At 38.9% G+C, this 26,296-nt stretch overlaps 4 protein-coding genes across 8 annotated transcripts in view; 2 read left to right on the top strand and 2 right to left on the bottom strand.

The window, feature by feature from the left end:
• The first annotated feature begins 4,560 nt into the window (after positions 1-4,560).
• Positions 4,561-8,823, top strand: LOC104588238 (protein CHUP1, chloroplastic-like). Of its 4 annotated transcripts, none has more exons than XM_010246085.2 (5): positions 4,821-5,292; positions 5,440-5,668; positions 5,781-5,893; positions 6,465-7,229; positions 7,321-8,823. In XM_010246085.2, the coding sequence occupies exons 2-5, from the start codon at positions 5,524-5,526 to the stop codon at positions 8,275-8,277; spliced, it is 1,980 nt and encodes a 659-aa protein (XP_010244387.1). In that variant the 5' UTR covers positions 4,821-5,292; positions 5,440-5,523; the 3' UTR covers positions 8,278-8,823. The 4 variants fall into 4 exon arrangements, with proteins under 4 accessions (XP_010244389.1, XP_010244390.1, XP_010244387.1 ...); XM_010246086.2 differs by having other exon boundaries at positions 4,852-4,870; XM_010246087.2 differs by lacking the exon at positions 5,440-5,668 and having other exon boundaries at positions 4,561-4,870.
• A 1,985-nt stretch (positions 8,824-10,808) lies between these two features.
• On the top strand, positions 10,809-16,777 carry LOC104588237 (polyadenylate-binding protein 7-like). 2 transcript variants are annotated; one of them, XM_088892507.1, is made up of 8 exons: positions 10,809-10,975; positions 14,105-14,414; positions 14,605-14,861; positions 14,977-15,273; positions 15,368-15,642; positions 15,755-15,880; positions 16,027-16,206; positions 16,508-16,777. In XM_088892507.1, exons 2-8 carry the CDS (start codon positions 14,155-14,157, stop codon positions 16,601-16,603), a joined length of 1,491 nt encoding a protein of 496 aa, XP_088748633.1. In that variant the 5' UTR covers positions 10,809-10,975; positions 14,105-14,154; the 3' UTR covers positions 16,604-16,777. The 2 variants fall into 2 exon arrangements, with proteins under 2 accessions (XP_088748633.1, XP_010244386.1); XM_010246084.3 differs by lacking the exon at positions 10,809-10,975 and adding an exon at positions 13,423-13,726.
• A 131-nt stretch (positions 16,778-16,908) lies between these two features.
• LOC104588236 (GDSL esterase/lipase APG-like) lies at positions 16,909-19,609 on the bottom strand. The gene is made up of 5 exons (XM_010246083.3): positions 19,120-19,609; positions 18,687-18,817; positions 18,335-18,568; positions 17,895-18,150; positions 16,909-17,267 (listed from the first exon to the last, which is right to left on the bottom strand). Exons 1-5 carry the CDS (start codon positions 19,376-19,378, stop codon positions 17,071-17,073), a joined length of 1,077 nt encoding a protein of 358 aa, XP_010244385.1. The 5' UTR covers positions 19,379-19,609; the 3' UTR covers positions 16,909-17,070.
• Positions 19,610-25,594: 5,985 nt separating this feature from the next.
• The window catches only part of LOC104588235 (uncharacterized), a 48,733-nt gene continuing 48,031 nt past the window's right edge, over positions 25,595-26,296 (bottom strand). The window contains exons 21-22 of the mRNA XM_088892945.1: positions 26,110-26,201; positions 25,595-25,987 (exon numbers count right to left, since the gene is read on the bottom strand). Of these exons, the coding sequence (XP_088749071.1) occupies positions 25,840-25,987; positions 26,110-26,201 (240 nt within the window). The 3' untranslated portion in view covers positions 25,595-25,839. The remainder of the gene's footprint in view (positions 25,988-26,109; positions 26,202-26,296) is intronic.

Below are 26,296 nucleotides of genomic sequence, written 5' to 3'. Positions count from 1 at the left end.
TGAGGGTTGGAGCTGAATTGTTCTGTGTGATCTAGGTAATGTGAGCTCCAGCAACGTATTCAACATTGATACCGTTACAAGGTCAAGGAGAGTGAACTACGGTGTAGGGAAAGCTCTGTCGGCTGTTGAATTTAGACAGCTTTTTTTTTTTTTTTTCCTTTCTCCGTTGGATTTTACAAGGAGACGCAAGCTGTGACCAGTTAGTAGGCCCTATATATGATTGAACCTAATCAAATCTATACATTTCGCTTTCCAAATAAGAGGGAGTGGTAGCCAAGAAAAATTTGGCTGTCCAAGTTTGACAGCCTGACTGTCCACAGGACTCCCCCTTAAGACATAGTATATGTTTGGTTTTACATTTATTGATGGTGCCACATAGGTGCCTCGCCAGCAAATGCCTCATTAATTGCATTTGTGTGTATTGAAGTTTGTAAAAGCAAACTTTGGTTTCTGTGCGCCTCTCCCATTTCAATAAGTTTCATTTTGAAGTTTCCTGAAACAGGTTGGTGTTTATTGGCATTTTGCTGATATGGTGCCTAATGGCGCCTATGTGTCATAAACGCCCTCATTAAATGTGATTTTCGGTTTTGCAGTCACACAAGTACAAAATGTTTACTGAAAAAACGTTAACGGAACCAAACACCCTCATATTAGTTCATGTAAACTCAGTATAACAATATTCATGACAAGCTTACAAAAAAAAAAAAAGAAAAAACAATATTCATGACGAATGCATAACTGGGCAAACTACTAGCATGTCAATATAGGGAGAGCCCTGTACATAGCCAAAACTGTTGAACATACACTGCCAAAGATTAGTTTTCTTGTGATAGCTAAAGTTATATGTTGTTACTTAATAAGTATGCATTTCTTATGTATTTATACCTTATTTACAATTGATCGTGTTGTAGAATTTGAGTAAAAGATTTATATTTATATGAATTATTTTTATCATTTCTGATGAAGGGAAATTTGGCCCAACCTCGCGATCGCCCGACACGTGGCAAAGGCAAGCAGCTCGGGACAGTAGAGCACCCAAAGCGAACATCGGAAGCAAGTCCAAACTCACTACCGAGCCCGAACTCCAGACCGCTGTACTTAGTCCGAGCTCCCTGATTAAGAGCGAGCTCCCTGTCAAAGGTCCGAGCTCCCTAAAAACCCGAGCTCCCTAAGTCCGAGCTCGGTACTAGGAGCCCGAGCTCCTTGATTAAGAGCGAGCTCCCTAAAACCTGAGCTCCCCAAGTCCGAGCTCGGTACTAGGAGCCCGAGCTCCCTAAGAACCCGAGCTCCCTAAATCCGAGCTCCCTACTAGGAGCCCGAGCTCCCTGTTAAGGGTCCGAGCTCCCCAAGTAAGAACCCGAGCTCCCTATTAAGAACAAACTCCCTACTGGGAGTCCGAGCTCGCTATTAGAGCGAGCTCACTACTGAGAACCCGAGCTCCCTGCAAAGAGCACGAACTATACTGGGCCCCAAGCCTCACAACCCGTGGCAGCTCGGAACACTCCAAACCGAACTCAAGGCACCTCGCTCGCCACTCCAACACTTCACTTCCAAAGCACCAGGCCAGCCAAACGTACCCGACACCAAGGACGTCTTTACCCAAGGGCGACGTACCTGATTGATTTGGGATCTGACGCCTGACAGCCGCATTTCAAATGGCTTCCTGCCACCGCCACCTACAACCGTCGTCAGTAGCCGCAGAGACGGTTCCGACAAAAGGAACAGTGACGGTTCTGTCCGACCAGAGGAAATGACACCTGAACTGGCAAGAGTTCAGAAGTAATCATGCCCGACCTGACGGAGGCCTGGAAGTGAGTGCGCGAGGTGGTTATAAAAGGCTTCTACCCCCCAGGGACGAGGTATGCTAACTTTCGCGCTATCTGGTTATTCTTTCCTTTGAAGGATTCTAACTTGAGCTTCGGAGCCCTTACGCCGGGTTCTCCCCGGAGCTTCTCTTCTCCTTCCGTTTCAGGTCCCCGTTACTCAGTTCAGAGGCAAGATCATCGACAGCTAAGACCGGCCAGATTATGCATCATCATGTTCCAAAGCTTATTCAGATATTTAGACTAAATAAAGTGAATGCTTGCCTCAATTTTGGTGCAGACCATAAAATGTTAAATTCCATTATATAACATTAACTTATTCACTTTCGCATGTATAATGTTTGACTGTAATAAGTTAAATCCAAATACCATATATCATATATGCTTAGTCCTTAAGTCCCATTTGGTTTTTCAGTAAAAGAAGGGGAGTGGAAGTTGGTCAATGAATTGTGGTTTCCCTTGACCAACAATCCTTGTGTATTTTTTGGTTTCCTTTGCAGTTACCCTATGGAATCCATGGTAAGTTTCTTTTCCCTATCTTAGGTGGATATAGGGGCGGAGCCAGGGGGACCCAGGGGAGCCATGGCCCCCCTTATGGTTCCAAAAATCCCCACTTGCAATACACTGTTCTATGTACATTTTCCCCTCCCCCACTCCCCACCCCAATGGGTTGGCCCCCCTATGACCACCCATATTTATTTTTCCCTCCAATTCACCGTAGGTTTTGATTCCCAAAATTTTCTTAGCTCCGCCCTTGGGTGGATAAGACAATATTACCCCCTTCTAATAATGACATTTTACAGTTCTCCATGTAAAATGTAAAATGACTTCTTAAAACCAATAAGACGATAATTAGATACATACATATCACATTCTCTTACACTAGTCTCTTATAATTACTTTGAACCTGGTGATGGCATGTTGCGCTGTCGTGAGCATTCAATTTGAGGTAGGTCAAGCAAGTTTCATTTTAAGGGTGTTAACAACTTGAGGGATTGGAAACACTGGCGTGGAGGGTAAGTAGGTGGCCTACACGTGAAACTATATAATCCTTCTGTCCACTTCATTTATTTATTTATTAAATTCCATTAACAATAAATGTTGACAACTGTTAATATTTAACAAGTTAGTATTAATCCATGAAGTGGGTTTCTTTTGCTTAAATATTAACATTTAGGGTAAATCCTAAAACCCTAATTGGAGTTTTATATATAGAATTAGATTTTTATCTGGGTCCGTCTGATGCCATGGATGAGCTCAATGTGTCCTACTCGTGCAACCGACTGGTCAAAGTAAAGTGTCAACCATCAGAAGATCACAACCATTTGGTGCAAAGAAAAAAAGTCGAAGGAAATATATAAATATGATCTATGGGCCGGAAGCATACAGTATTGCAGTGATCCGCTATTTATTCTGGTTAATTTGACTTTTGACCAAAGAAGCTTACAAAGCATGATGATGCATCAACAAATTAAACGCGTGCTCGGTGTCCTAACCATACGATACGATACAATATATAACGTAATATTAGGGTTTTTAATAACCAAGGAATATGCTATTACTTTTCCTTCCTCCTTCCTGGAATGAGAGGAGCCCAAATCTCCTATAACTAATCAACTTATTTATATACACTAAATTCATGGAGAGAGGTCAGAGGTATTTTCAAATCGCTTCTGAAACCAATTTTATGTAGCCAGCCTCATTCATATCAGGCTTTGGCCGTGAAGAAATCTGATATGACTGTAGTTGCATGCAAACACCATGGGTATACAAATTTGAGGCATCACATTCATAGGTTTTTCATTGGGTAAATTGTGTCAATGAGAAATGTCCCTCGAATTTTTATTTGCGATAATGACCTCTCCCTTCCCGAACGTTAAATCAAATTATGGAATGTGTTAAAGTTATCAAAATGTCCATTTAAACTTTTTTTTTCTTGTCCTTTTCTTTTAAACTTTCATTAAGCAAAAGTATCTCCATTTCTCTAAAATCATTTTTACTGTTTTTTTTTTTTAATTCTTGATTCATTTCACTGAATCAAGAAAAACCAAATGAAACCATAAATTTATACCTATAAAAAAGAAACCTCATTTGAATATTGAATTTCACCAAAAATCTATAAGAATCTATTGGAGCAACCAAGATGATTTCAATGTTATATTTAAAAAATAAACCAATTGAATAATAAATCATTTAAATAAATAAAAAAAAGATAATTTATGAATTTAAAAAAAATAAACAGCTGAATAAAAATCTCTATGAAAGTTAATTGATGGAACTATAATGGAAGAAGGTATTTATGATGAAGGAAAAGTTCAGGAGTTTTTATTGCAAATGAAAATTCAGGGATACCTGTCACTACGCGCCATAGACCATAGTACGGTGTAATTTACGCTTTTTTAATTTTAAACGCGGGCGTTTGCGCCATTCACCAGGAGCCGCGTGCGACCGACTACGGTCGCAGCAGCAGCAGATTATGTCTCACTCAAAAATTTGCGTTCTTTATGCTTTTATTTTATCCCTTTGCTTCACAGTTCGCACCTAGAATATCTCTCTCTCTCGTGCCCTAACCGTCTTTCCTTTTGTCTTTTTTTAGTAAAGCTAATACAACAAACGTCAGGGGAGAGGATGATGATAACTTTACATTATTGCAGTTTCGGTTTGATTGGGAAGTGACAACTCTAGAAAAGAAGTAGAGAAGAGAATTAATCCCAGAATCCAGATTCCAGAGTGCTTTAGGGACACTGGAGTTGAGTTGATACAGTTTGGTCAAAACTCCAGGGATAGACAAAATTTTCATCCATAGCTGATGGCCTGATGCTGAGCTCATCATACATTTTAAAGTTGCATATAGTTGGCTGTGGCTGTCTCTTGCCTCGCCTGGTTGTTTATTTTTTCTTTTTTTTAATTTTGTTTGTTGGATGTAGGTCGGATCTGATGGACCCGTGCATGTCTCCATATAAACTTTATTAGAGTGGAGGAAGGAATGGAGAGCTCGGTGCAGCCATGTAGGTTGGCGTCCCCTTCCCCGCGTTTGAAAGTTAGAAGTAAGAACCAACCCCAAACGGTTCCCCCTTTACTAAAATTAGGAGAGAGAAAGACAGAAGAGCTGGAAGTTGATTGCCATCTTTGTTTAGATGCTGTTGAGTGTTGACAACTCAGAACAGATCTGATCCACCTTGAAGAAACTCTTTTCATTCACGTTTTACATCCAATACTGTTGTTGTTGTTATTGTTTCTTTTTTGATCTGGTTCTCCTATTTTGGGACTTTCTAGTTCCTACCCAACTGTTGCCTCCAAGTTACCAAATTATAAAAAGGGAGACAGGAAGGGACGACGATCATATTGTAAAGACAAGAGAATCCATACCCAAGTGATCGTGATCGACCCCAGACTCAGAGGCCTCTCTTCCTGCTTTTTTTTTGCTCTTACTGTACATCTCCATTTAATTTAGCTAGTGTGTAAAAAGGTGAATATTCTTTCTTCTTATTCTCTTCTTCTCTTCTCTACTCTGTAGTACAGAATCAACGGGGGAATATAATTCTCTTTTTTTTCTCCGCTAGTTTTGGTTTAATTTAGAATAGGTTATAAGAAATTTCTACTCCTGCGTATGTAGATGGGCGACGAGGGTATATGATATCTGGTTTTTATATGGTAACAATTAACTATAACCGGAGATTGCTGTCGTGATGATTATGCGATGATGAATAATAAGAGGGGCATAAGTCCTCTGCTTTTGAAATTCGGAGTGGCTTTAGCTCTCTCCTTTGCTGGGCTTCTCTATTCCCATCTCAGAACCAAAAGGATCCGTCCCTCTTCCTTTCCTCCCTCCTCTCCATCTTCAGGTTCCTTATTTTTATGTTTATCCTTTGATATCTATTTATGTCTTTGCTTTTTAGTTTTTTTTTTTGGCCCATTACTGATGAATGATCCCATAATTTTTTTTTTTTCGTTCAGTTGACGGGAAAAAAGTTAATTCAAGTGGAAAAGCCGGTATGGAGGATGATACTTGTTGCGCTCAAACAACGCTCAGTTCCTGTGATGTTGCTGTTGTTGCATCCCAAAACCATGTAAGGTTCCTTTTCTTTTTACCACCCCTTCGAAATCAACGGCAACACACTCAATTACGTTATTGTTCTTGGAGCAATTAGCTGCTGTGAATGGATATAGATTCAATTGTGTTTCTAGATTGTTTCCAATTATGGGTGGTTCTGGTTGCCATACGAGTTTACAGGGAATTTTCTGTGTTCAGCAAGGAATTACTCAATTACATTGAAACGTTATAGGGTGACTTTTACCGGACTTTTGATTATCAACCTTGGTTTTTAGCACAGACCATCTTTAGTAATTTCTCTAAAATAAACCTGAATTATTGGCTGAGACTGTGAATTAAAGTAAGAGATTTAGGTTTCTCTTTTTTCCTTTTTTTTTCTTGTCCTTCTACTCAATTTCCAAAATAACAAGAATCTTGGCCTGATTAAAACAAAGTAATAAAGTTATATTTTCTTTGAACTGATAAAAAAGTTGTGTTTCTTCTTCCTTTTCGTTTCTCTGGTTAATACCACCTGGACAGTAGTGAATTGTGATTGCATATATAACGGGTTGATGCAAATCAACTACTAACCATCAGCCCTGTTACAGGAGGCCCAATCTCATCAGAAGATAATATTTGATAATTACACTGTTGGCCTCTCTCCAAGCAGTAGACATTCTGGAGATGAAGAGGGACTACTTTTGCCAGGGTTTAACGAGCTTGTGCTCAAGGCGTTTGAGTTACCTGCCACCAATTCTGGTATTTCTCCAAGGAATGATGAAGAGACAGCTATAACATTTAAAAAAGCAGAAAACAAGGAGGAAACTGAGCATGAGATCATCAACCTGAGGAATACGGTCAGAGTCCTAAGGGAGAGAGAGAAGAACCTTGAGATTCAATTATTGGAGTACCATGGCCTTAAGGAACAAGATGCTATTGTGACGGAGCTCCAGAATCGGTTAAGGATTAGCAACACAGAGTCCAAGCTTCTCACTCTCAAGATCGAGTCCTTGCAAGCCGATAACAAGAGCCTGGAGGTACAAGTGGCTGATTATGCAAGAGTGATATCTGAGCTTGAATCTGCAAGAGCACAATTAAAGTTGCTGAAAAGGGAGATAAGGTCTGATGCAGAGCAATATAGGGAACAGCTTTACACTCTTAAGCAGAGGGTTGCCAATTTACAAGACCAGGAACAAAATGCCACCCAGATTGATGTTGATATCCAAAAGAAGCTGCAGAGGTTAGAGGATTTAGAGGATGAATTAACAAAGCTCAAGGAAGATAACTCAAGACTATGGTGCGAAAATTCTGAGTTGGCTAGGAAGTTGGAGTCCACTCAAATACTTGCCTCTTCTGTTCTAGAGGATCCAGAGGCAATTAACTCATTCATTATTTGATCTTTGTTGTCAGTTTTCTTGTTTTTTTATTAGTCTTGTATTGATTGAGCTGATTTTTTCATTACAGGTTGAAGCATTGCATGAAGATAACCACCGCTTGAGACAGGAAAATGAAGATTTAAAAAATGAGCTTGAGAGACTCCAAACAGGTCGCTATGCAGATGTTGAGGAGTTGGTCTATCTCAGGTGGGTGAATGCTTGCCTGCGATATGAGTTAAGAAATTATCAGCCTCATGGTAAAACAGTAGCAAGGGACCTAAGCAAGACTTTGAGTCCTAAGTCAGAGGAAAAGGTTAAGCAGCTTGTACTTGAATATGCAAATTCGGAGGGGATTCGTGAAAAGAGCATCCCTGTAGACTTTGATGCTGAGTATTGGTCATCATCCCAGGCCTCCAATAACACAGAATGTGGTGATTTTGATGATTCTTCCTGTGACATTTCATCTGCCACGAAGACCAACAGTTCATCCAAAAGGAAATTCTTTAGGAAGCTTAAGAATTTAGTACTGGGAAACAGCATGAATAACAGTGAGCAGACTTCATCGATGGACAGAAATCCTGTAAGTTTTACTGCATCAGGAAGGAGGGAATCTGTCTCCACCACTACATTTGAGGATATGATGGGGACTTATTCTTGTGACACCCTTTCTCCTCACCACGTCTCAAGTATTGTGGCAACCCCTCTTAGAGCAACTGAAACAAGAAATTATGGACAGAGGAATAGAATCCTTCATTCTCAGGGTTCATCAAGGAATTCTTTGGATATTCAAAGGTCAAGGAATTTGCCCCTGGAAGATGCAAGTGAAGTAGAATGTCTACGGAGCAACAGTGATTTAGGATCCTCATGGGGGAACAAGGTTGCTCTGGGTAATGGAAGTGCTTTTGTCTTGGCTCAAGAAGATCAGTTTGTTCATGACCAAGATACGATTGAGAAGTTAGAGTTTATGAAACTTGCTGAAATTTTGAATAGTTCTCATGGGACTCAAACCTCACACCGAAAGGCAGCATCATTCAGTTGTCATTGATGTGCAGTACAGGCTTCAACCTTTCTCCATCTCTATAGCAGAAGATTGCCTTGAATTTTTTCCCCTTCTCCATTGCCACTGTATTTATTTTAATAGCATTGGATAGTTGGGGAATCCTGGGAGTTACAAAATACACTCACTCAAATCTTCTAGTGTAATGAATCGGTAGTACTGAAAGATCACTTCATTGTTCAAATTTACCTAAAACAACCTGGTTTGCAATAAAAGCCAGTCTATCCACCCGACCATGACTGTAGCTCTAAGTTATAGCATTTTCCATTGTAAACTTATGTGATAGAAATCATTCTTATTTAACATTGTTAAGGAACATAACGATGCTACTGAATTCCTTGATCTACATTGTCAGAAAAATTGCACCAACTGATGGTGGCTCAGTTGGTAGGAATGTAGGATCTCTGACTTGTATCAAAGATCTAGGATCAAATCGTGCTGCCACCAGGGTTTGGGGTTAAGGAGATGGGGGATGGGCTACCCCCTGTTGTGTAGCCCCATGAAATCTGCCAAAAAAAGCAATGTTTCTACAAATACATTGGTTGCTATGGTAATAATCAGACATAAACATTACCGTCCTGGAATTGTTCTAGCAGTACAGAACTATAGATAACAGTATTAATCCGTTTCCTTCGCAGCCCAAGTTGCTTAATCCTCCTTAGAAACCTTGATTCTTACTAAAATTGCAATTGCAAAGGAGCAAAAAGAGCGGCTTCATTAGCTTAATTTAACAGTAAGCTTTTTGAATTTTTTCAAGCCTCTATTAATATGCGGTCCATAAGCTCACCACAGCTAAGGTAGCTTTGTTAGCGACGAGATGGAGCTTAGTTAAATGTCGTTGAACGTATTTCCATGTCTAGCTTTTCATAGGAAATGAAGAAGAGAAAATCATCATCTAAATTACCAGCTCTTTCAGTTCAGCCCATAGGAGTCATGATTCGTGAGTATGATTCACCGTTCTAAAAGAAAATGAGAATATCCTCTTTTGGGGACGAATAAGCATTGCTAACAAGCGCTTAAGACATCTTCTTGTTATTAGTGAGTAGCAAGTGATCCGTGAAGTTGAATAGGAATTTGATAAGAGGCTTTAGATATGCGCATTTGGACTGATAAAAAAATTGTCTGAGCAGTGGGGAGCTAGGAATTTTCTCTTTGAAGTATTGTCTATCTCAAATCCAGTCCAAAAAATTTGGTTTAAAGTTTTTTTTTTTTTTTATTATTTCACGTTAATATTAAAAAACATAAATATGATCCCTATTTCGGGCTGGTTAAGATTGAGGTATCGTCCAATCCTCCAAAATAAAGTAAATAAGTCGTTCCAATTGAACCCCAACCTGAAAATCTAATCCAAATAAATTGAATTGACTCAGAAAAAACAATGAATTAGGTTAAAGTTGGAATTGATGTTTCAACAAGTCGAACTGGGTCAGGGGGGGGGGGATATATCTTTCTTATTCGAAAAAAAAAAAGTTTGGGGGACCAAGGTCTAAAGACCCCCCTTCCACCCAATAACTTTTGTGTCAGAGGACCATGAAAGAATTTAAGAAAAAAGTCATGAAATATCGTTTAACAATTGTTTTATGGTGTTTAAGTAAATATGAGATATAAGAAATGAAACAAATGATGATATATAACTAATATCGACAGTAATTAGTATAATAAAAACTGAAAGAAAGGAAAAACATTCTTACTCATAAATAGTTTTAATTTACTTTAACAATTAATAGTGAAAGATATGTATATATGTAAATATAAAAAAAAAAGCATCTATTTTTGTTTTTAGGGTCTTCCTTGCAAAAATCCCCCTTGTTTCTGCTATGTGTAGAGGGATGTTGTGGCCAATCCAAATCGTAATCAAACATTAGGTTTGCGAGGTTCAAAATATTCTAACACTAGGTCAGTATAAGGCCTGGATACCCCTTGAAACTGGTCATACCCCAAAACTTCTCATATTTTATGTATTAGTGGAACTGACCCAGCGATACAATATATATTAACCTGTACATTGCGAAATTTTGATCCTTGGATTTGCCACATGTTCAACCCCACAATCCATATTGGGTATATGGCCCATTTCACAATGTTGTTTTCACAAAACTAATATTAAACAATTAAGGTTTTAATTTTTAATATAAAAATAGGCTTATTTTGTATTGATGAAGGGTAAAATGACCCTCCAATCATGAACTGTCATGTGGTGACCAAGAATCGTCTTACGACACCTCGACATTATACGCCACACGACATCACTCGAACATCCTCAACAGATCAGCTCATGCAGCTTGAACAAGACCTGACCTGGCTGGGAGGTAGACTAATATAACGGGTCTATGTGACCAGACACGTACGTCCACTAATTGCCACGAGTGTCGAACTACCTCTCTGACCTGGACAACCCACAACCTAGGGGATCATGCCTCAGGACCATTCTGACCTATGTGGCATGTTCTCCCTTATCTGTTCGCACTACTTAACGCCTCCAAAAAGCATGCGGACACGATGCCCTTCTAGTAGCGATAAGCCCAATTTCCTTTCCTTCATGGGGAACCGAATAAGGGCAACCATGGCGCCATGTGAGAGTTCTCCATAAACAACGAGCGGATAAGTCTTATCATCTCCAAACTTGTTGGGCCTGCTACACCAGGCCTCAAAGGTCTATATAAGGGCGACCCCTTACCCTCATAAGGTACACTCTTTTCTTTACAAACTTACTAGATCTGTTTTGATTTTCTTTCACCTAATTCTTTCTACCTTGTCAATTTCTAACTAACTTGACCGTCGGAGTCCCCTCGCATGATTCATCTCCCGGGCTCTCTGATATATACAAAACTAATTTTCTAGAATGGGCAGTTTTCAAATGTGGAAATGTGGTTTGTACCTAAAGGCCTGAGGAGAGGGACTCAGAGACTCCATTTGAGTTCATACTTCATAAAGTGAAAAAAGTGAATTTATTGATATTTCTAATTTATTCGTACAAAATAGTACAACAAAGACAGTTAGGTCATGTTTGGGAGTGTTTAAGTTAAAAATAAGTGCGTATTCGAATAATCACTTATTTGTATTTGGCACCTAACATAGTGTTTACTTTTTAAAACAAGCACTCATTTTATATTGGGCATTCGGTAGTCTTTTTTTCTAATAAGCACTTAAATAAGAATTTGTAATTATTTTGTTCTTCATTTTCTTTCAAATTTTCAAAATTTACCCTTTGAAAGCACTTTTATTAAATTACTTTTATAAAAACACTTTTATGAAAGAACTTTTATGAAAACACTTTTACAAAAGCACTTTTATTACTTTCATAAAAGTATTTTTATAAAATTCAACTATGGATAATTTTATAAGTGGTATTTTAAAATCCAAGTAGGGATAATGACGCAGCGTGGAAACAATGGAAACCGGAGCTGGCTATGCAAGCATCGGGTGATCGCTAGCTTCTAGCGAAGAACACCGATTTCTCTAAGAGAGAGAAAAGGTGGCGAGAACTCAAAGAAGAGAACTAGAAGAAACTTAGAAAATCTGAAGTATGAAATTGATTAATAATTCTGGGAAATAGCAGTATTTATAATACATTGAGAAATTGTAAAATAATTAGGAAAGAACATGGATCTTGATCTTGATCTTGATCTTGATCTTGATCCTCTTGAGCTGTCTTGATAAGGTCGAACCCTCTTAGAATTCTTGGGCTTGATCTTCCACCGTCCGATCTCCCTAGCTCTCCTTATGCATGAATCTGGGAGTCTTGGATTTCTTGATGCTTCTTGGAGTCTTTGTTGGATCTTGATTGGAGTCTTGAATTCCTGCTAATCTTGGAAGTCTTGCCTTATCATTCTTGGACCTTATCTTGACTTGCCCTTATCCTAGGAGCTGCCGCCCCTAGGATGCGATGGGCCTTGTGATGGGCCTCCATCAGATAATTTTGAAAGAAAAAAATGAATGTGCTTTATACGATAAGCACTTAAAATAAGATGGAAATTTGGGCTTAAAAAATAAGCCCTTATTTTTAAAATAATCGCTTATTTCAGGCTTATTTCCCAAATGCCAATAAGTGGTTAATGGCCCAAATAAGCACTTATTTTGAATAAGCATTCCCAAACATGGCCTTACTCCTTAGTTGAATATATTTTCTCAAGGACAGTTTTGCCCTTCTAATTGAGTAGTATCTTCAGAGTTCAAATCAGCTACCAACACACAATGCCAACCATGTTCCAACCGACCATTGTATTCGTATAAATAAATTGAAAAGTTGTGTGGGAAGGGATTTCAATAACTATCTTCTGGTCTTTTACTTTTTTTTTGGGTAAAAGCATGGTTTTTAAAATCGACCCGGAGACCGAACTAGTTAGGGGTTTGGTTATCGGGTTGAATGGTCCAATCATTCGAACCAAACAGTTGGCCCACTTTAACAAAAAAATAAAAAAAGAAAAACTGGTTTTTCCGGTCCAACCATTTGGTCCGATTTAGTTTTAAAAATCATGGATAAAAGACTTAAAAATACCTTGAGTTTTCATTAATTGAGTTAAATATACCTTGTGGGCTGATCTCGTTGTAATTAAACATAGCTTCCATCAATAAAACATCACATGAATTCATTTAAAATTTCTAAAATCCTATTGTGCCCTTTTAGAGAGGAAACAAGAGAAGTGATGTAGAAAAAGAACATGGAGAAAAAAGAAAAGAGAGAGGGGATTGTTTCAACTTTCAAATTGGGTACTCCTTGCCCCAAGAAATGCGTTTTACTCTCTCTCTCTCTCTCTCCCCCCTCTAAGACAGAGTAACCCATAGAAATGAACAAAATTTCATTTGTTAGCTTTTGGTGTTTTTTATCCATATGCCCATTACTCACATGAATTTGAAAATTTCAGGGAGTATTTTAAAATTTTGAAAGAAAAAAACAGATAAAAGAGTCATAAGATATATATTTAACTCAATTTATGAAAATTGAGGGTATGTTTTAGTCTTTTACCTTTTTTTTCACAATATTTTCTTACATTAATTTCTGAAAAACCAAACGCGGCCTAAATTATTTATTTGTTTAATAGTGGCAAATTCGTAATTTACAAAGTAACTGCTTCCCCTCGTGACAGTTATATATGCATCGGCTCTCTCTCTCTCTCTCTCTCTCTCAAATAAGCAAAAAGAGTCTAATTTGGCGCTCAAAAAACTTGTCTCGGCATCTCTCTCTCTCTACAAACATTAGAGTTTCATACAAGAACAAGAGTAGCAAATATGGCGGCCGCGGAAGCTCATCCGCCTCCTACTCCTCTGCAGGTTACTTCGCTTTATGTCGGAGATCTTGACCCCCGAGTGTCTGAAAGGGAGCTCTACGAGGCCTTCACTAGCCTCTCCGGTTCTATTACCTCTATTCACCTTTGCAGGGATTCCTCCGGGAGATCCCTTAGATACGCCTATGTCAACTTCATTTCCCATGATAAGGGTAATCTCGAATTCTTTATTCTCCATCTCTTTCTTGGATGGTCTATCGTTAACATGGTGTTGTTTCTTCTGTTACATTGAGCTCTCGAGCTCTTGTTATTATTTTTTTTCGGTCTCTTTGGTTTTGTACGTCTTTGTGGCGAACTGTGCATTATTTATTCTCTCTTTAGATTGCTTCACTCAATCATTCTTCGGGTCTCGTTTTCGTTTCTGCTCCTTTTATGGTGAATTCGGTCTTATTATCATGTTTTGTTAATTTTGTAATGCTCGGCATTTTTAAAAGAAAATCTTGCTGTTGTTTATTAAACTTTCTTTTTTTTTTTTTTTTTCTCTCTATCTTCTATCGCGTTAATGGTGATTTCCCTTCTCTTTTAATCAGCTTCAAAGGCCTTAGATTCTCTAAATCACACATACTTGATTGGGAAACCAATGCGGATCATGTGGTCGCAGAAAGACCCTCTACCAAGAAAAAGTGGAGTCGCAAATCTCTTCGTTAAGAACCTCGACCACTCTGTAGACAGTGCTGGCTTGCAGGAGATCTTCAGCAAATTCGGTAATATTCTTTCTTGCAAGGTGGCTGAGGAAAATGGGCAAAGTAAGGGTTTTGGGTTTGTTCAATTTGATTCAGAGGAATCTGCCCTAGCTGCTATCAAGGCTCTTCATGATACTCTACTTCATGGGAAGAAACTGTACGATTTCTTTTCTCCTTTTGTCTCCATGTATAAATATCTTAGTTTCCATTATTTCTTGGTTATTAATTATTTGAACAACAATGTAGGCTAAGAATTCTCGTTTTCTTTTTCTCTGTTATGTTTACGTTATTCCATTATTTATTTTCTCTGTTATTGTTTTGAGCCTTTTGTTCAACTTCCCTCCCAGATACGTATCTAAATTTATCAAGAAGAGCGACAGGCAAAACACATGCGAACTCAAATATACAAATCTATATGTGAAGAATCTGGATCACGATTTGACTGAAGATCTTCTTCTTGACAAGTTCTCTGACTTTGGGAAGGTCTGCAATGTTGTGATCATGAAAGATAATCAAGGGAAATCAAAGGGCTTTGGGTTCATAAATTTTGAATCAGCAGAAGATGCTAAAAAGGCTGTGGAGGCCATGAATGGTGCAAAACTAGGTAATGCTACATTTCTTTTAATATTTTTTATTCACTTATAATTATTTGGATTGTTGATTCATAATAGACTGATTTTTGTATGATCGTTTTAATGCCATTTCCTTATGTGAATTAGGATCAAAAACCCTTTATGTAGGAAGGGCTCAAAAGAAGGCTGAACGGGAGAAGATTCTAAAGCATACGTATGAGGAGTTGCAAAATAAACAGACTGACAACATGAAGAATTCAAACGTATATGTCAAGAATCTTGATGTGTCTGTTGATGATAGCAAGCTTCAAGAACTTTTCAGTAGCTGTGGTAAAATAACTTCAGCAAGAGTGATGCACTATGACGATGGGAGGAGCAAGGGGTTTGGCTTTGTAAGCTTCTCCACTCCTAAGGAAGCAAAGAAAGCTTTGAATACACTTAATGGTAAGCTTAAATTTCTTTGTTTCTCTTGCTGATAATATAAATACAACCATTTCTTAGTTGTTAAGTCTGAATCTTTAATTCTTTATCTGTGCAGGAAAAATGTTTGAAGGGAGGTCACTCTATGTTACCATGGTTCAATGCAAGGAAAACCATCGTACTGCATCTGCATCGCACCTTCAATTTGCCCAACATCCTTCTGGATTTTTGCCCTCTTCTGTCTCTAATTTTGCTCCTGAATTACTTCCAACCCTTCATGGTGTCTCCTACAAAATGTCACATCAGCCGATTATGTATCAACAAATTGGTATGAATATGGCTGCTCTGTTTACCCCTAAAGAACAGTACTACGGAACAATGCTTCCCACGTCGGTAAGGATTATCTAATTGGTATATTTCCAAACAATTACTAACAATTACTTTGTATTTAACAATCTGTTTTTCTTTCAATCGTTTACATGAACCAATTAAATGCATTTCTCAGTTTCAGTGCAAGCAAACACAGCAGAGGCAAACCATGGGCCCATCAATTCTTCATGCTCCATATGATCCTTATTTGCTTTCTGGCATTCAACCCATTACTACACTGCAAGGGATTCAGAAACAACCTGTAACTTAATTTCTCTTCTTCAATTTTATTGTCAACCTGTCTTGTACCCATGTTCTGCAAATGCCATCTGTTGCTGCATTCCATTGTTTACATTCTGATGCACTTCTTAATTATCACTGTACCTTTTCCTTTTGCGAACGGTGAAGGCTCCTGCAACTACAAATATCCCTTATGAAGAGCTGAAACATGGGGCTTCTGAGAATCAGAAACCGCACTTGTCTGAGAAAGTGAGGAAGAAAAGCAACTTCCGTGTAGAAACAGTATTCGAAGAAAAAAGGAAGATAAAAAGTCTGGTTGATGCTACTGATCCTTGGAACCACAAACAGGTTATTGGGAATTCTGTTCGCCCTCATGTTTAAAACACTTGTGCACTTCACAAATATAGTATTTTTTTAGAACGGAATCCTTCACTTAAGAATTCCGCCTTCACAGCAAATTAACTGAAGAGAGGGTTCTCTCTCTCTCTCTCTCTCTGTGTACAAAAAGCAGTGTCGGGCAATTAGTTGGCCTGATTTCTCAAGGCCAAAAGTTAATAGTTGGCACCAGGAAGGAGGAAAGCACTAACAGTACTGGACTTAATTAATTTGATCTTGTTAAATTACTGGACTCGATGGAATTTCTGTGCAGGCTGATAAAGGAGTTCGAATGCTGAAGCAGGGAAATGCTCGGGTTGGTTTGGGCTGTAGTGGAGCTTTGCAAGATACCACCTCATCACGGTGCTGACCTAAGGTCAGAAGTGACATACCGAATTCCACCCTCTACTGTTGTATTCCGATTGTCAGCGACTTCTGGCGACTTTGCTGTTTCCATTTTGACTCGTTCGTTTTGGTTTATTGTTTTGTCTAAAGGGGACGGATACCATTGTTCAGTTACGTTACAGTATCAAATGTATCATCATATCCCAAGTAGAATTCTTTTTTCATCTTTAATTCCACTGTTATTACGATATTTCCACATCTTTAATTCCAGAAAGACGATAACAGACAATAACAGATTTTCATCTTTAATTCCAAAAAGACAATAACAGATTTTCATAAAAAAAAAAGAAAAGAGACAAACAGATTTATTATAAAGATATTTCCACATCTTCCTTCATACAAATTAAAGACATTCACACCCAGATAGCAGACTAGTAAAAAGAAAAGGAAAGCAGTACACTAAGAAAAAATATAATCATTTTAGGACTTGGGTTATCCGATAAGTGAGATGCCTTGGAGAACCAACGCATCTGCGAGAACCTGATTGGCAGCCTGAGATGGGTGGACGCTGTCCCAGAACACGTACTGGGTGGCATTGGGGCATGTCCCCGGTGACTTGGGATTGCACAAAAACGATGTCGTCTCTATGATTCCTGTTCCACAGCAACCCTTCCTTGTCTCGAAAAATCCTGTTCATACACCCCCAACACAAGGATCAACAGAAGCGGATCATCATGACCCGCCATTATTTATTGAGTCCCACCTAATTAACACATAATGCTACCAACCATCGAATTCAATTCATTTATATATTTATTGCATTTCTAGTAGGTGGTGCACAAGAAAAATAACAAGGGTTGGCATATGTAATGGTTGTATGTATGATATAATAATGGACATTAATTATAGTCACCATCAAGCTATTCATATTTCATACATAGGGGAGGTCAAGCTTAGTTAATGCACATGTACGTTATCTAACTTAGAGCTCAGTCTAATTTCCTGGGTGAATCAACATAAACATAGTTTAAGTGGTGATTTGTTTACAGATAGGTGAAGAGTAGTTGAAATGTGTGTTTTTCTAAATTAAATTCCCTAGCTGCATTTCAGAAAAGGTCTGAACGGAAATGGTGAATGTCCGGCTCCCCCCCTGCCAGAGTGGTGGTTCAGATCAGTTATGCGTACTATCGGAACGATGACCAGACTGTTTAGAGTAGAACTGATATCAAATTTACATAACCTGTTTAATTAAATTAGTAACAGATAATTAAGACCAGAGGCAGGCAGCAGTTAGACATAGAAGCATTAATTAGTACCATATTTAGAAGGAGATCGAATGACATCATATAAAGGCTTGTAAATGTCGAAGACGGCAATTTTGAGGTCAGAGTGTTCCTTCTTAAGCTGTGTCATGGCTGCATTAATCTTCTTATTGAAGCCAAGGGCATTCGTATTGATCTTCGTGACACATCCATTGTTTCCAAACCCAAACAAAGTGATTGCGGCCGGAAGGCAGCCCAACGGAGGGAGTGAAGTCACGCCAATTCTTCTAGCTCCCAACCCATACAAGTTCTGTTTGTCACACAAAAACAACCCAATAACACATCCATCTATTAATTCAAAATATTACAGTATGTCAATATGCATGTCAAGTCAGAAGCAACCCATAAGGCCATAACTCTCTCTCTCTCTCTCTCTCAAATGTCAAATACACACACACACACAGTTATCACCAATTGAAAGAGAAAACAAAAACCTTTATGAAGCTGGAGAAGATGCCGACAAGGTACGATGCGTACTCATCGGGAGTATAAACTTTGTTAACGTAGGGATTGACGTAGTAGTTCTGAAGAAAGTCACTGGGACCGGCGCTCACTAGGTACAGTGCGTCCTTGGTTATGGACGCCGCTTTTCTGATACCAGCCACCTTGGTTAGCTTTCTCCGGTATTCCTTGAAATACTCCAATTGTTGTGACAATGGGATCACGTGCTGCTCGCCACAATCATAATCATTAACAGCTTAACCAACCAACGAAAAAACGAAAACAGGACCCAAAAAAAACCGGTTTTTGTCGTGTAGATTGGAGCAGAATGGGCATGAATCTTACACTTAACAAAGCGGTTTTGTCATCGTAGCCGGATCCAGCGGAGGCAAAGTTTGCTCCAATTAGAAGGTTCTTCCCGGACGCTTGGGGGCTAAGATAGGCTGGAGGGTACGTGGTGAAGCCCAGAGTCTCAGCTGCAGCAATCAAAAGTAAGAAAAGAAAAGGATAACTTAGCTTCTTAGAGAGATATATAGCAGGATATCTATGAATTATGAAACATCGATCATAGAGGTTGATAATGAACACAGTCCCAATGCATATTATTACCACATTGACTCTTCAATCAACAACAAAATCTGTTTGTTGCATAATAGAGGACGATGGGTTGGTATGATTTTTGAGATACAAATACAACCCACCATTTATGAGATGATCCACTGATTGAAGAGCCTGGAGAGAGAGAGAGAGGGGGGGGGGGGTTCGCATAATTAATCACCAGTGATGTCAGTGGCTAGTTTTCCATTGCAGAACCTTCCAGTAGGTTTACGGTTGATGAAATCTCTGCCATAGGGAGGGTAATTAGCTTTGAAGAAGGTTGTAACATAGTCATTGTTGCCCACATCCACTGACGAATCACCGAACGTGATGATAGCCGGAACAAGTGTGGTGGATCCTTGTCCATACACACCGATGATGAGTACCGATGATAAGATCAACAAGACTGGAACCTGGGTTCCACCACGGTAGAGACCCATCTTCTCTTGAAGCGGGTGCTGCGGCTGAAATTCACACCGTAGAGAAGAATACTTCTTCCGCTTGAACAAAGAATTTATAATAACGAGAGAACTCACAATGGAATTGTGTTGTCAAGCATCATTCAAAGCATACAGAGAAATATATATGTATATAGATAAGTTTGGATGATTCTATTTTCAGTCTATAGTCCAGTTAGTTCAGACTCCGCGGACTTATCTATAGACTAACATATAATGTGAGCTTTCTCCCACTCTAACCATAAAAGCGGAACAGTATTTCGCACGGGCGTGGCTTTACCGTGGTAGTTGGGAAGTTGTGGATGGTGAGAACCACGAGAAACTGCAAGTGCATATTAATTGAAGTCATGGTGCATAATTGTTTTTTATCAGTTTCCTATTTCAGTGTCTTAAGGAAGTCTCTCCTAACCACAACACATTCATCCATCCACATATATGAAACATCGGTTGTGCAGTGTTCACTGATCTTAACGCGCGGCTGGATGAGGATGGCTGTGGTCAGCAGATCTGAATTCGTCTCATCCGAGAATTCGTCTCATCCGGTGATCATCATTCACGACTATTCATATTGGACGAAGATAAGGTGACTGATTGTTTTGCATTAATTCATTGTGACTTATTGGATGCTTATAGAGTACCTGCATCTTGTGGTGCGGTATATTTTCTGACAATTGTTGATGATTATTTTCCAGCGGTTTGGATTTATTTGCTGGCCGTAAAAAGTGAAGTTGGTAGAACACTTAAAAATTTTTGTGTCATGATTGAACGATAATTTAATAAGAAGGTTAAGGTGGTAAGAATTGATAATGGAACAGAGTTTAAATCCTTGAAGTCATACTTTGACGAACAAGGAATTTTATTTCAAACTTCCTGCGTTGGGACACCACAACAAAATGGTCGTGTGGAGAGAAAGCATCGTCATATTTTGAATGTGGTCAAAGCGCTCAGGTTTCAAGAACATCTTCCGATCAATTTCTAGGGTGAGTGTGTTTTGACCGCAGGGTACTTGATAAACCGTACACCTTCGACCATTCTTGGTGGTAAAACACCTTACGAGATGCTATTTGGACAAAGTCCTTATAAACATCTCAGAGTTTTTGGTTGCTTATGTTTCTCACATACTCGGGACCGTGACAAGTTTGCCGCTAGGCGTAGGAAATGTGTCTTTATTAGGTACCCTTTTGAGAAAAAGGGGTGGAAATTGTTCGATCTTGAGTCTGGTGATTACTTCGTTTCACGAGACGTGGTGTTTAGTAAGGCCAAGTTTCCCTTTGCCACTTCGGAACATCAACCCTCTGTAACCAGTCCTCCCGTAGCCAAAGAAAATATTGGATTGTCTTGGGCCACTCCTCCTGACATGGTATCTGAGTCACCTCATATAGAAGTCAGAGGGAGCGACACGATCAATGAAGGACATCCGAACACGGGTAATGATGAGGAGGCAGTTCCTCTTGATGAGACAATAAGCCATACAGATTATAGAGATAATGAAACTCCAGCTGCTTCTCAGCCCACCACGGAGGTACTAGGCCGCGGATATCGAGAAAAGCAGACCCCCAGCTATTTATAGGATTTTGTCACACACTCAGCTCAATGCGTAGACCCCTCCGTTGTTTCTCCTGCATCATCTCAGTCCTCAGGTACTCCTTATCCCATAACTCATTATGGCGTATGATAATTTTTCTATGAAACACAAACGTTTCTTGGCAGCTGTTATTGCAGACCGAGAACCTACTCGTTTCTCTGAAGCAATGACTGATGCTCGGTGGCGCGAGGATATGCGCCAAGAGATACAGGCTTTGGAAGACAATGGGACATGGACCTTGGAAGACCTCCCACTTGGAAAAAAGGCAATCGGGTGTAAATGGGTCTACAGAATCAAGTACAACTCTGATGGATCCATTGAAATATTTAAAGCACGGTTGGTAGTCCTGGGCAACACTCAAGTTGAAGGTCTTGATTACAACGAGACTTTCGCCCCTGTGGCTAAAATGGTCACAGTTCGAACCTTCTTAGCAATTGCTGCGGCCCAACATTGGGAATTGCATCAAATGGATGTCCACAATACTTTTCTACACGGTGATCTCCATGAGGAAGTCTATATGAAACCTCCTCCAGGTTTTTCGGCCTCCGGGACTGGAAAGGTATGCAAACTCTAGAAATCTTTGTATGGTTTGTGGCAAGCCCCCCGGAACTGGTTCTCCAAGTTAGGTGCTGCCTTGAAAACTTTTGGGTTTGAACAGTCCTATTTCGATTATTCCTTATTTACATATCGCAAGAATGGGGTTGTCTTGCATGTCCTGGTTTATGTTGATGACTTAATTGTTGGTGGGAATAACTCGGAGTTCATACACAAATTTAAACAGTATATGAACCGGTATTTTCGCATGAAAGACTTGGGTGTTCTTAAATATTTTTTGGGCATCGAAGTGACTCGCGAATCATCGGGGATATTTCTTTGCTAGAGAAAATATGCACTTTATATTATTACAGAAGCTGGTTTATTGGGATCCAAACCTGCTCACTTACCTATTACTCAGAATCGTAAACTTGCCCTTGCTGACAGAGCACTCCAGGATGACCCTGAACTATATCGACGTCTTGTGGGTTGTTTGATTTATTTAACCATTACACAGTCGGAGCTCAGTTATTGCATCCATGTCCTGGCTCAATTTATGCAGTGTCCTCGTGTTGATCATTGAGAGGCGGCATTACGTGTGGTTCGTTATCTGAAAGGACGTCCTGATCAATGAATATTTTTGTGCTCTGATAGTGATCTGCAATTGTATGCCTATTGTGATTCCGACTGGGTGAGTTGTCCTCTGATTCGTCGCTCTTTTACTGGGTATTTTGTCATGTTTGGACATTCCCCCATCTCCTGGAAGACTAAGAAACAACACACTGTCTCTCGTTCCTCTGCCGAGGCTGAATACCGGTCAATGGCTATTGCCAGTTGTGAGTTGAAGTGGCTAAAAAGGTCTGTTGTCGTCCTTTGGTATATCTCATCCTCAACCTATACGCTTGTTTTGTGACAATCAAGCTGCTCTACACATTGCTGCAAACCCTGTCTTCCATGAGCGAACCAAACATATTGAAGTTGATTGTCATTTCATTCGCAATGAGCTCCAAGCCGGCACCATTGCGCCTTCCTATGTTCGTACCAGTGAACAAGTTGCCGACATTTTCACAAAAGCTCTCGGACAAAAACAGTTTGATTTTTTCCTTCCCAAGCTGGGCATTCACAATCCTCTTGCACCACCTTGAGGGGGAGTATTGGACGAAGATAAGGCTCATCCCGGATTTGAAGGCTCATCCTCATCCCGGATTTGTATATTCCTTATACAATTAGGATTTAGAAGTTTTAGGAGTTTTGTATTTTCTTTTGGATTAGGAGTTAGTTTTTATAAAGTTTTGAGGAGCAAGAACTTCGATTGAATTTGTATATATATCATAAGATATCAATGGAAAGGGACTATCTTGGGGGCTTCCGAAAGTTTTCAACTCAAATGGTCAATATGGTAGAAAACTTAAAGATATCATATTAGTATCATCATCAGCTTCTCAATCAGACAATCATGGCCATCTAGTCAAGTCGAGAGTCCATATGCCCCCCCAACACATCTCAACTCCCACAGAAGTGAATGAACACGATGTCAAGAACTAGTTACAATGATTCAAAAGAGATGATTGTAGTTTCCTTGTCCTTATTGAAAAGTTATGAGGGCAATACAAATATAAATATGTACGGTGCAAATACATACAAAATCTATATTAGTGAATAATCTTATTTTCTGGATTTTTCATTACACATTTTTACCCCTTATCTAAGCAACATACAATGGGCATAAAAAACGGCATATATGTCCTTTACTTTCACTCCAAAAACTGCTCACTTATAAAAGTTAAAAAATTGTCCACTTATATATAACTGTTCAAAACTGTTCATGAATTGTAAATAGTTTTGTCTTAAAGATACTGTCACGTGGAAATGCACGTACATATTCACTAGTAATATAATTACAATGTTTTGCACTCTATATTCGTATTTGTACTCCTTCCAAACTGAGCCTAAAGGGAAAACCCTTAATGGTCATGGTGAATTATTCAAATATTACCTGTATTAAAAGACGGCAACATACCAAACATTGACTGTTATACAAGAGTTGGGGTCTCCTCCCAAGAACTGTCCCAATGCACTTCCAAGTTTCAACATGATCTGTATCCTCGCATCTCACCATAAGACTGAGAGACATGGTTTTTAAAACCGGACAGGACCAGACGATTGAATCGAAAAAACCGAAAACTGGTCCGATGACCCGTTTTGACCATTTTTTATTTTTTTGAATTTTTTTCTTTTTTATGTCAAAACGGGCTAAGCGTTCAGTAAGAACAGTCGGACCGTTCGACCCGATAACCAGACCCCTAACTGGTTCGGTCACCAAGTCAGTTTTAAAAACCATGCTGAGAGGAGATTAGGACAGGCTATATGGTAACCACTAACCAACAATCATATTCATTGCCTTGAATTTTGACGAAGGGTACATCCAGTTTATCATTCATCAAAAACAAGGCCGGTTTATCAAAACCCATTTCTTTTTCTACCACTCCCAACCATATGGGCGCATTAGCAAGTTCAAACCACACATTAGTTCTCAATATCATATATAAGCCAATTTTAAAAAAAAATGTATCACACTTTAGATACATCACACTCATGAGTATGGTTGAAAAACTAAGCATATGTTTTGGCATTGATGTCATTGCTCTAGAAAATGGTAACACATCAGCGTCACGCTAAAAAAAATAGTGCTCTAAAAAACGTCAATATGTTTGAAATCGTTTTTCCATAAAAAATGGTACTCTAAGCCACGCCTTGGAAATCGAGAAGGCATAATTTGGAGAAACGCCAAATTTGATGTTTTCTCATGTTGGAGCTCGTTGCTGCCAACAAGAACATGATGTGAACTTACTATAATGGGTATCAATGCTAAAAACAGATATGGAGCACTACTACCAAACAAAAAGTGTTGTTGCTCCAGGAAACGTCCTACCTGGCAACAACGTTTCCAAACCAATAAAAGGAACCATTTGTGCTTTCAACCCACACATAAGCAGCATTGTTTTCTCTTCAACATCAATGTCAAACATGTACTAAAGCAATTTTTGACAAGTCTTTCCACATGGTCTTCTGAGCTTCGACAAATTCAAAAGACAACAAATCTGTCATTTTCCGTTTAGTGACAAAAAGATGAAAAGGCATGCACAAAAAGATCTGAAAACACTAAAAATGCTGAATTTTGAAAAGTTTCAAATTAAGCTTTTTGATCTTTCTGAGTGATAGACCTGTTCATGGATCTCGGGCTTGACTTTTGCCAAACTTTGAATAGGGCCCAGCCTGAATCCCAAGCATGATGCAGTGTAAATCAAGCCCAAAGCCCAAGCCCATAAACAGGCCTAGTGATATATCCTTTAAATGCATTTTTAAAAACTCGATAGACCGAGCCACTTACAAAACAGTCTGTCTTTAAAGACAAGACCCTAAAAGCTCAACTTCTTTTGACCATTTGAACTGATGGATTTTTTTTAAAAAGACTTGTCAAACAACACCTAAGATACTCAAACGCTACGCCAAGAAAACTCTAAAACTCCCAAGTCTGAGATTACAATAATAGGGTACATAAAGTTGTAAACATGAGAAACGCACACTTTTGTAGTTCTATCGGAACACACTTGGGAAATGTTACAAAGATATAGAACTAAAAATGTGCATCTTAATTCTTAGGAAAATGGAAAATGTTCTTGTTAATATTCATAAATATATAAACATCGAAAAAATCAATAATCAATTAATTATTTTTAGTCTTTTGATAGATCAGGTATAAAAAGAAAAAATGCCTAGAAGTTAAAATTCCATACCCATACAATTATGACATAAAAGTTCAGAGAGAGAGAGAGAGCAATGACTTTTAACCTTCTTTTGGTCAAAAGAATAGAGAACTCTAATCGTGAATTGTCTATCCTTCAAATTGTTTGTTAGGAGCGGTGGCTGACTCTGAAAACCCTATTTTTTTATAAGAAAAAACTCTTGCTATTCCGTGAGTATACTGAAGGAATTGGCAACAAATATCGGGATTTGCATCAAGGCAAAATGCAAGAACAAAAGGGGACTCGAAATAAGATTGCCAACAGAAAAAGGACTACGACAAAGAATGGGCAGAACCCAGTTTATATTTACATAGAAGAGAACTATTACTGCACATAATCACAAGGTATTACATAAATGAATGCCTTTCACTCTCTATTTCTCTCTTTTCCTCTATGTGCCATTCACCTACTTTCTCAGAATATAAAAAAAAAGGAAGTAAAGGGGAAAAATGCAACAAAATAATAATAATAAAAAAAAAACCTTGCATGAAACGATACCTGGTTAATTAGTATCATCATCATGACTGCCAAAACAGGTCCGGGTTGTTACTATACAACGAACGGTCATGTATCTCTAGATTAGCGACATGCCAATCGATGAGTCGTGCCTGGACACATTTACACAGCACCAGTCCAGTAGGAAGCATCCACCATCCACTTTCATCCCTGCATCGGCACAAAAAACGCACATACCAAGGCATGTAAATCAGTGTCAAGAGATTTTGCCGAACTAATTATTCTACCAGGGAGTCTGAAAATCAAAATCATTTAGGAGATAATATCCTCACATGCTAAAATTCCAGGGCTGAAAGTTTGGATGTCTTCTACTTGACGACGATTGGGTCTTATAATGGACAAATCCACAAATGAAGGCAACCACCTATTACAACATGTATTTGCAACACATGAGAATCTTGAAGTTTACATATAGTACATAATACTACATGAAAACCTAACAAAATTACATGTATTTGT

This window comes from Nelumbo nucifera, chromosome 8, assembly GCF_055504915.1.
Source record: "Nelumbo nucifera cultivar China Antique chromosome 8, China Antique-T2T, whole genome shotgun sequence".
NCBI lineage: Eukaryota > Viridiplantae > Streptophyta > Magnoliopsida > Proteales > Nelumbonaceae > Nelumbo > Nelumbo nucifera.
The sequence above is the reverse complement of the archived record's forward strand: the minus strand, read 5'-3'. Positions and strand labels throughout refer to the sequence as shown.

Bases quoted from the DNA above. Each gene is read 5' to 3' on its own strand.
- LOC104588238 (XM_010246085.2), top strand. From the start codon at position 5,524: ATGATGAATAATAAGAGGGGCATAAGTCCTCTGCTTTTGAAATTCGGA. The intron at 5,894-6,464 runs GTAAGGTTCCTT...GCCCTGTTACAG, and splicing joins TTGTTGCATCCCAAAACCAT to GAGGCCCAATCTCATCAGAA. The intron at 7,230-7,320 runs GCAATTAACTCA...TTTTCATTACAG, and splicing joins CTGTTCTAGAGGATCCAGAG to GTTGAAGCATTGCATGAAGA.
- LOC104588237 (XM_010246084.3), top strand. From the start codon at position 13,519: ATGGCGGCCGCGGAAGCTCATCCGCCTCCTACTCCTCTGCAGGTTACT. The intron at 14,862-14,976 runs GTAATGCTACAT...TATGTGAATTAG, and splicing joins CATGAATGGTGCAAAACTAG to GATCAAAAACCCTTTATGTA. The intron at 15,274-15,367 runs GTAAGCTTAAAT...TTATCTGTGCAG, and splicing joins AGCTTTGAATACACTTAATG to GAAAAATGTTTGAAGGGAGG.
- LOC104588236 (XM_010246083.3), bottom strand. From the start codon at position 19,378: ATGGGTCTCTACCGTGGTGGAACCCAGGTTCCAGTCTTGTTGATCTTA. The intron at 18,569-18,686 runs GTAAGATTCATG...TGTGGCGAGCAG, and splicing joins ACAAAACCGCTTTGTTAAGT to CACGTGATCCCATTGTCACA. The intron at 17,268-17,894 runs GTACTAATTAAT...GTGTATGAACAG, and splicing joins TCGATCTCCTTCTAAATATG to GATTTTTCGAGACAAGGAAG.